The sequence below is a fragment of the Fonticula alba genome (assembly GCF_000388065.1).
Source record: "Fonticula alba strain ATCC 38817 unplaced genomic scaffold supercont2.1, whole genome shotgun sequence".
NCBI classification, from domain to species: Eukaryota; order Rotosphaerida; family Fonticulaceae; genus Fonticula; species Fonticula alba.
In genome coordinates this window covers 4,041,542-4,050,530 of record NW_009242971.1, presented here as the reverse complement: position 1 = coordinate 4,050,530, position 8,989 = coordinate 4,041,542, and the positions used below count along the sequence as shown (strand labels likewise).

General features: G+C 66.0%; 3 protein-coding genes across 3 annotated transcripts in view; 1 reads left to right on the top strand and 2 right to left on the bottom strand.

The window, feature by feature from the left end:
• Positions 1-3,300, top strand: part of H696_00857 (hypothetical protein) — a 4,391-nt gene extending 1,091 nt beyond the window's left edge. Inside the window, exons 2-3 of the mRNA XM_009494742.1 lie at positions 14-1,797; positions 1,919-3,300. Of these exons, the coding sequence (XP_009493017.1) occupies positions 14-1,797; positions 1,919-3,112 (2,978 nt within the window). The 3' untranslated portion in view covers positions 3,113-3,300. The remainder of the gene's footprint in view (positions 1-13; positions 1,798-1,918) is intronic.
• A 4-nt stretch (positions 3,301-3,304) lies between these two features.
• Positions 3,305-4,168, bottom strand: H696_00856 (hypothetical protein). The gene is made up of 3 exons (XM_009494741.1): positions 3,892-4,168; positions 3,592-3,724; positions 3,305-3,498 (listed from the first exon to the last, which is right to left on the bottom strand). Exons 1-3 carry the CDS (start codon positions 4,092-4,094, stop codon positions 3,409-3,411), a joined length of 426 nt encoding a protein of 141 aa, XP_009493016.1. The 5' UTR covers positions 4,095-4,168; the 3' UTR covers positions 3,305-3,408.
• A 315-nt stretch (positions 4,169-4,483) lies between these two features.
• H696_00855 (hypothetical protein) lies at positions 4,484-8,975 on the bottom strand. Its single transcript, XM_009494740.1, has 8 exons — positions 8,871-8,975; positions 8,441-8,793; positions 7,065-8,356; positions 6,755-6,916; positions 6,533-6,656; positions 6,323-6,383; positions 4,992-6,083; positions 4,484-4,871 (listed from the first exon to the last, which is right to left on the bottom strand). Exons 2-8 carry the CDS (start codon positions 8,715-8,717, stop codon positions 4,574-4,576), a joined length of 3,306 nt encoding a protein of 1,101 aa, XP_009493015.1. The 5' UTR covers positions 8,718-8,793; positions 8,871-8,975; the 3' UTR covers positions 4,484-4,573.
• Positions 8,976-8,989: the final 14 nt, after the last annotated feature.

Genomic DNA, 8,989 nt, shown 5'->3' with positions numbered 1-8,989 from the left:
CCCCCCCCCCCAGTTTACCTGCCAATGGCGTACTTCGCTTTGAATGCCTCCCTGTCGGCCATTCTCTTCCTGCTGAATCCCTCGGGCGAGGATGACTTTGCTCTGTCGGCTGTGGCCCCGCCGCTGCGCATGCGCGCAACTGACCAGGCCACGCCGGCCACCTCCACCGCTGCTGGGCTCGATCATCGCGGACTGCTCAGCACTGGCCTGCTTCCTGGTCGGACGGCCACCGATGCCGGTGCTGCCGGTGCCGGTGCTGCCGTCGCCGGTGCTGCCGTCGCCGGTGCTCCTGCCCTGCTGGACCTCAATTCGCCCACTGGCTACTCCCTGCTTGAGGGCACCCTTCTCGGGGGTTCACAGCTCCTGCCGGCACTCAGCCGGGCGGGCGTCCTGTCGACCGCGGCCGCCGCCCCGGCGCCGGGCGCCTCCTTCCAGCGCCGCCCGTCGATGGCGGTCGCCGGCTCCGGCCCGGGTCTCCTGCCACCCAGCCATTCGGCCTTGCAGTCGTCCCTCTTTGCCGCCGGAGCCGAGCACACCTTCTCCGGTGGCCCGGTCCCGGGGGACGCCGGTTCCCTCCCGCTGGGCGGCATGGAGGGTCATCACCCGGGTGACTCGCCCACCGGGGCCACCCCTGCCGGGCGTCTCAGCTTCTTCCCCCTCTTCCAGCCGGTGTCGCAATATCGCACCTCCACACGCGAGGATAGCCTGCCGACCGGGGAGCGTGATGCGGCGCAGGCCGCCGCCGCGGCGCAGGCCGCCGCCGCCGCGCGCGACCCTGCCATCGATGGCCTCGAGTCCACGGACTACCTGTCGCTCATTCTGCAGGAGGACAACACCGACCCGCAGGTGGCCGCCCGGCGCCTGTCGCAGGCCATCCGTTCGCTGGCCTCCTGCCTTCCGACCGCCGCCCTGGACCCGCAGCTTTCCTCCGAATGGCTTTCCCTGTCCGGAGTCGATACCCAGCTGCCCATTTGGACACAGCGCATGCGCCGCTGGCTGGCCGAATATGCCTTCATCCCACTGGCAAAGCGTATTGCCGAGATTGATTCCATTTTCCTCCACCTGGGTCTCGGCCACCTGGCCATTGCGCCCGGGTCCCGGCCCAGCCCCGGCCACCAGGCCGCCGTGGCTGCCATCCGATCGGCTCTGCTTCCGCCCCTGCCCGAGCGCTCGGAGGATTTGCTCCAGCTCCGTTTCGCCGATTTGGCTCCCTACTATGCGCAGCCCTGGATGCAGGACCGCCTGACCATCGAGCGTTACCTGGCCGTGGGGTTCGGTGCCCATGCATCTCTCCCGGCCTTCAGCAAGTTCATGGATCTCTATGCGGCTGGCTCGGACGCCGGGATTGGTGATGGGCTCGGTGCCGAGGGGACGCGACTCCCCGGCAGCGGCGGCGGCTCTCGCGGTGGCGGTGGCAACCCGAAGGCCCGGTCGGCGGCCCTCGCCCGCACGGCCTACCGCAAGTATGTGGTCGATCGGATCCTTCGCATGGCTCAGGGCAGCGTTTTGTCGGAGTTCATCCACCATGACTCGCCTCGGCGTCCGGGCCAGGCGGCCGACCTGGCGCCTGGTGCCGGGAATTTCCACTCGTCAATTGCAACCGCTAGCGCTGCTACCGGCGGCACGTCCGGCGGCACCAACCAACGCAGCCAGCTTTTGTCCGCCTCCTTTGGCAGTGGCATTGCCTCTTGGTTTGGCTCGTCTGCCGGATCCGATGCCGGTGACTCTTCGGCCGGTCGTGGTCGCCAGGGTACCAGCATTGAGACGCCGCCCGAGTGGTTCCCCTCCGATGCGGAAGTGCGTGCTCACGGCTTCCTGGCTGCCTGCCATTAGTCCCATCCTGCTTTGCGCCTTCCTGATCAGCCCCCCCTCCCCCCCCCCCCCCGCCCCCACTCACCATCCATGTCCCTTTCCCCAGATTGTCCTTCACATCTTCGCCACGCTCATCGACGACACGCTCCCGCCGCTGGCTGTGCACGGCTACTCGGCCTCGGCCTCGGCCTCGGTGCCGGCGCTTGGCTCGGCCACCGCCCCGGCCCCGCTTCTCGGCGTGGCCGGCGGCGGTCTGCTCGGTCGGTCGCCGACCATGGCCACCACCGCATCCACCGGCTCCGGCTTCAATTCGGTCAATGCCTCCGGCTTCACCGGTGCCGGGTCGACCTTCGGCGGTGGTTCCACCGCTGGATCGACCTTCGGCGGCGGTTCCTCCACTGCCGGATCAAGCTTCGGTGGTTCGTCAGTCGCCGGCTCGGGCTCCTCCTTTGGTGGCGTCGGCTTCGGGGGCACACAGTCGCAGCCGCAACTGCCCACTGTGGTTGAGAAGCGTCTCGGCTTCTCGGCGCGATTCGTCACTCCGGACAGCTGGACCCCGCATGACATTGTTGCGCACACTCTCAGTGCCGCGGCCACTCCGGCCGGGCTGTGCAGCACTTCGGTGTCGGCTTTGCTCCCGGAAGCCGGGCAGCAGCAGCAGCAGGCGGCTCGTGCGGCCGGGCTTGACACGCCAGATGCCGGCACCCCCTCGGTCCTTCCCTCGCCGGCGCGTATCTTCATGGTCCGTCGCTTTGTGGTCCCCCTGTCATCGAAGGCCACGACCGAGTCGGCCCCGACGCCGGCGGCCGCTGGCTACACCGCCGGCTCCGGCAGCCCCTACCAGCCGCAAGACCTGTACCAGCAGCATCACCCTCAGCAGCAGTCCCAGATGTATGGCACTTCCGGCCGGCAGTCTCTCAACCACGGGACCGGTTATCCGGGTCTCGGTGCCTATTCCACCTTGTCCAATGGTGGTCACTCCTTCCAGCATGGTGTCTCGGCCTCGCAGCTGTCGTCGCAGCACACGGCCCCGGCCGGGGGCGAGCATTTTGCCCGGTACAGCCGCTCGGGCAAATCCTCCACCACCACCGCCGGGTCTCTGGCCACCAAGCAGCGTGTCCTGGCCCCGCACTATGTTCTGGTGGTGGCTGGTCGGGTGTGGCCCACGCCGATTGGCTCGGCCAACATTTTCCAGACCCTGGTCCTTTGGCTCCTCTGGGTCCGGGAACATTCGTCCGGCCACATTGGCCAATTTTCTCTGGCCGGTCGCCCGCTCGGCCTGATGGAGATCCTGGACTGAGCATGAGGCCCATAGGCCGCAGGTGGTCATCCTTCCCTGCTGTCGCCTGCTCGCATCTTCGCTTTCTGGGTGTCTGTGCTCCGCCCCTCTTGTCCTTGCCCCGGCGGCTTGCGCGCACCTCCCACCCCCCCTTCTTCAGCCCTCCCCTTGTTTTCTCCCCTTCCAACATTAATACACTCCCCTCCTCCTTTCACGCCTCAGCAGGGACACGTGTTTACGCAAGCAACAGGCAGGATGCACTCGTGTGGAAGGTGGGCAGCGGGTGGATTCCAGGCTGACGCCAAGCCGGTCGGCATCTACTGCCTGTCAAGTTGTTGGGTGATGGCACTCGAGGCTGGCTCAAAAAGGCCAATCATGTGTCCATCGGGCGAGCGAATCGCGGCCACCTTGGGGTTCGGCGAGGGGGGAGGTAAGGGGGAAGCACAAAGCCAACATTAGAGGCGTGAGGTGCTGGGCCCGAGGAAAGGGGGAATACGCACTCGACCGGTGATTGGATACTTGATGGGACCATCCATCCGACCGCCAAGCATCATAGCCTGTTGAACTGCATGGTCCATGTCTGGCACGGTGAAGTTGAGAAAGGTGCTATACCCGGCAGTAGCGGCAGCCTCGCTGGAGGGCGGAGATGCGTCAACACACGCACATGGACAAGTGTAAATATGCACACACACACACACACACACACACACACACACACGGACACACACACACACACACGGACACACAGGACTGTCAGCTTGGCGGGCATAGAGCTTCAGGCATAGAGATCATCCACGCACTTTTCGGCTGCCGAGATGACGATGCTGATGCCCGGCCCACCGGTTGAGGAGCCAGCGTCGAGTTCGGCCCAACCGCCAGCTTCCCGGGTCTCGGCAACCACCCGCAGCCCGAGAACCGATTGGTAGAAATGCACAGACGTCGGCACGTCGCGGGAGAGAAGCATAACGTGCCGAAGAGTAGAGCGCGCCGCCTGGAAGGCCATCTTCAAGAGAAACAGGGGTCCAGAGGGGGAAGGGGAGCAAGGGACGAGGGAGTGGGAGGCGGCGGGGCTGGGCGGCGGGGGGGGCTCGGGGGGGGGAGGAGGGAGGGGCTAGCGTGGCAACGAGGGAAATCTACAGGCCATGATCTCTCGTGGGCTGGAGCACCACACCAGGACCAGCTGTGGGCGTGGAAAAATACCCCTCCAGATGCCAACGCAGTTCCCCGCCAGGCGTCCGTCCTTTGGGCTGTGGGCGGGGACGACCTGCGCGAGGGATCATGCCCGGAGCTCTGAGAGGGCGAGAGCCTGTGTATGCGCATGCGCGCATGTGCATGTGCATGTGTGTGTGTGTGTGTGTGTGTGTGTGTGTGTGTGTGTGTGTGTGTGTGTGTGTGTGTGTGCGTGTGTTTGTGTATATTGTTCGACAGTCGGGGGAGTTGGCGTTGAAGCTGGACCTCGCACGTGGGGGGAAGGAGGTGCCACTACGCGTCCGGGGCGCCAGCTGGTTCTTGGTTTGGTGAGGGAGGGGACGGGTTGCCGCTTGCGTGAAGCTCCAGCAGGGACTCTAGGATGTCTTCCCCCCCGTCGGTATTTGAACCGGGTGGAGATGCGACGGGCGCCTCTCCGGCAACCAAATCGGCGGCTCTGGTGCGTTGGCGTTTTCTGGCTTGCTCGTACAACCGGAAAACGGCCCTCGGCACAACCAAACACCCGAGGTCCTGGGTGGCCGGGCGCTTTGCCCGGCCCAGAGACGAGTGGATTTCCTGGCGCGCGGATTCACTGAAAAGCATGCGAGAGGGAGAGCGACAAAGGGGCGGGGAGGATGTCAGCGCGTGCCGGGGGTGATTGGCGGAATAGCCAGGAGGGAGAAAGGCCAGGACGACAAGGATGGCCACGTACCGTCGCAGCAATGTCTCCAAGAAGGCCATGCGGATGTCACTCTCGGCCAGTCGGTGCACGCGCAGATCCTGCGAGTAGGTAAGGTGCTGGGTGGCCAGACCGGAGCCACGGCGCCGTTGCCGCCCGGAGCTCCCCCCACCAGTGGGATTATAGAAGGCCAGGGGCCCAGGATCGAGGCCGTCAAACATGGCCGCCGTGGCAGCCGGAAGATCTTGAATGATCTCCAGTCCATAGGCCGGCTCGCCGATGGTGCACCCGCCGCCGAGACCAGCCCGTGCGGCCAAGCCAGCCGCCACCACCGGCCCCCCGGAGGGAAGTGACCAGCGAGAGATGGCACGCTCGCGTGCGGCGCCTGCTCGACCGACGCCCGTCCCGGCGGCAGAGGCACCACTGCCGCCGCCCCGGACCACGATGAACCCCTCGATCGGGGGACAAAGGCGGTTGCGAGGTCGATAGGTGCTGGTGTTGTGCACGACCACGGACGATCCGGCGCCGCCGGCGTGGCCGCCGGAATCCTCCGACGCCAAGAGCACCGTGGCTGCATGGAGTGGACAGCGCCAGCGCGTCGTGTCAGAGGGCAGGGTTGCCAACGGGGGCAGACACTCGGCATGCCAGCGGCTACCGCAGGCATCGCAAACCAAATGCAAGCGGTCCGGCCGGAAATCCCGACATGCGTAGCATGGATACCCGGCCGACCGGGTATATGAGGGCCCAAAGGCCAGGCCGACATTCCCACTGTGTGACGCCGCCCCGGTCAGGCTCTGGATGTAGGTGGTGGTGGCAGCGGAGGAGAGGCCACCGCTGGACGACAGGCCCGAGTCTGAAGAGCCGTCCCCGGCCCCGGGGGCCAGTTCCGGCGAGCTGGGATCCGGCTGCTCGGGGTGCCGGTCGCCAGTAGATGGCAGCGCGGGCGAAGGATGCGCCACATGTAGCAATGACGGCGCTCCGGACGAGGGGTCCGCATCGTAGGACCGGCTGGAGTAGGTGGTCAGGTAGCCGGACCCGCGGGCAGCCGATTGCCCGGCAGGTGTCGCCGACCCGACGACAATTGTGTTGTTATACGATGCATCTGGCGAAATCCACTCGCCATTTCTGCCAAAGATCGAGAAAGAGAGCGAGGGGGCGAGGGGGCGAGAGAAGGAGAGAAGGAAGAACGAGGCGGAAATGGAAGGGGGGGAGAGCATGGGCAGCCGGGAGGAGCGTATGTGCGCGTTTGCAATCGCGCGCGTGTGTGTGTGTGTGTGTGAGAGAGAGTGAGAAAATCTGCGCGCGAAAGGGTATTTGCAAGGAGGGGAGGAGCCAGCAGCCGGGAGGAAGAGCAGGACACGCACCGGAAATTCCCCTTCCGGTCATAGTCATCCCGGAAGGCCCCGCTCAAGGGGTCCACATTGACTGTGGGATGATTCGGCAACGGGAGGCGGGTGGGCGCGCGGTCCAAGGTCAGGCCGAATGCACGGGTGCGTCGAAGAGGCGTCCAGCAAAAAAGGAAGAGAGAAAGAGAGAAAAGAGCAAACACAAATGGGCCTGATGGAGCGACGAACCACCGCAGTAGAAGAACTTAATGCCGTCTGGCAGCGAGTAGGGTGTCGGGTTTTGCGGGTAAATTCGCTCGATCATCTTGATGAAGCCAAAGCGGTCGGGGCGTGGTTGCTTTGGCAAAGGGAACTACCGACGAAGGAGGGGGAAGGAGGGGGGGGGGGAGGAGGAGAAAATTAGCATGGTGTCATGCTGAATGGGTGTGCCCTTGGCTCCGGCATGTGTACCATTTCGGCGAGGCAGGCATTGCAATACCAGTTTCCCTCGGGGATTTCGCTTTGCTCGACTGGCGGGTTGGCACACACAAAGTGGAAAGACCGGGGACAGCGGTCACAACAAAGGAATGTCCCCGGACCACGGCAGCAGTCACAATACTCATTATTCATGGACTACCACCGGCAAAGGGCCACATGGACCGAGTGGCGTTAGAAAAGTTCGGCGCAGGCAGCGGGCATGCGCCAAACAAATGGACAAGCTCGGGTGGGGTGGGGTGGGGTGGGGGCAGGTGGAGAGGCAGGAACGACGCGAGGCATGTACATGGTGATCGTCGGAGTCCGAGTCGGAAGATGCCGGTGTCTGGATGAGAGCGGAGGTGGCCCGGCTGCTGGTGCGCCGCCGGGCACCAGCCACGTCGGCAGTGGTGTCCGCTGCCGCAAGCGCCCGCGAGGTGTCGGATGGGGCATTCTCCGCCAGGATTCGCCGGACCTCGGCACTGTCACGGTAGATCCGAAGCGCCGGGTCAACAGTCGGGTCCAGGGACAATGTGCTCAAGAAGGAGCCAATCAACTGCGGCGACTCGCACAGCTGGCGCAGCCGGCGAAGATCATTCCGACCCACGGAATTCAGCGGCGCCGGATGGAAGAGGTCAACCCCGCCGGCAGGGGTGGCGGCGGCGGCCGAGTCGCCAATCCCGGACCCGGCGCATGCCATGGCCGCCGCCACCGTGGTGGCTACAACATGCGGATCGGGCACCGTACTAAAGGACCCGGAGGAGATGGCCTTCAGTGCGGTGGCCAGCTGTTCAGTGGTATTAAGCGTGGAGGGATCGATGGAGCCAGCCGGCCCGGTGGCCGAGTCCAGGCCAGCCAGCCGGGCGATCGCCGAAAAGGCCACCGAGGCCGAGGCCCCCCCCACGGGCAAACTCAAGCCCGAAGATGAGAGGGACATGTGAGGGGAGAAAGGGGCGGCCACCTCGGCACCCGGGCCGGTGGTTGCGGCAGGCGCCCCGGCCGCCATTGCCGACGGGGCAGCAGGTCCGGCAGACCCGCCAGCCATTGAGGAGATGCCACCTGGGCCCGGCCCGGGGGTGTCGGCAGAAGTGGCCCCATTGGCGGCATCGCTACCCGGGCGCTGGTGGCGTAGCCGGAAGGACGCACGCGTGGGAGAGGCATTCCGCGGCGAGGTGGGGTCTGGCAGGATGATACGCCGGCGTGTGGCACGAGGAGTTCCCGGCCGGGAGGCGACATTCGTCACGGAGACCACCGCAGCGGGGGCATTGGCCGCTTCTGCCACGGGAAGGGTCTGGGCCGGCGGGGTAGCTCGAGTGGGGTGCTCCGGCATGGAAGCCGGGCCGGGTGCCGGCTCGGGGGCAGAGGCAGCCCCGGAGTCCGGAGCGGTCACCGGGGAAGAGGCCCGTTCTGCCGGGACAACCACCGGCAAAGGGGCCCCGCTGTCCGCAAGGATGGGAGTGGCCTGTCGAGGGGCCGGACCGGCTGCAGCCAAGAGCATGGCCTCGCGAGCCTGCGCTCGGGCGGCACGCGAGGAGAGAATCCGCGTCGGGGCCAGGGCGGGCGAAGTTTCCGTCGAGCTGGGCGCGGTGGTTGCGGAGGCTTTGGCCAGAGAGAGAGAGAGAGGACGTCGAGTTAATGGGGAGGAGGAGACGCGACGAAGAGCACAGCAAGTGGCGGATGTACCCGGCAAGGAGGGCGACGGGCCGGAGGGAAGTGCGCTACTTGAGGGCACGTGCGGGGAAGCCGAAGCCGAGGAACTCGGGCTAATGGAAAACTTCAGCATGAGAGGCTGCTGCGGCGAGGGGCTCGCATTGCCGCTGCCACCGAGGAAGAGTTTGGCAAGTTCCGGGGGACTCCCACGCGAGGGGGGCGAGGCGCCGGACGCGTTGGGCGTCGGGGCGTCGTTACCATCGCTGGCGAGCGATTCGTTCGCCGGCGGACCCGCCGGCTCCTGGGCCATGGCGAGGCGCGGAGACCGGGGCGGCAATCGAGAGGGAGGCAGCTTCGCGACGAGTGGAGTGGCACGGCTTCCGGAGCTGTACCAAGTGTCAGATCGGGCAGAGGGGCAGAAGCAAAGACACAATTGGGAACCAGCGTCGCAAATGGAACGCACCTTGCCAGCAACCGAGGTCGTCAGGTAGCACTCAGAGTAGATTGCGCAGCTGGCGAGAGCAAGGCAGACACCCGCACGCAGGCGCGGTACGAACAGGGCCCAGAGAGAGGGGGGGGGGG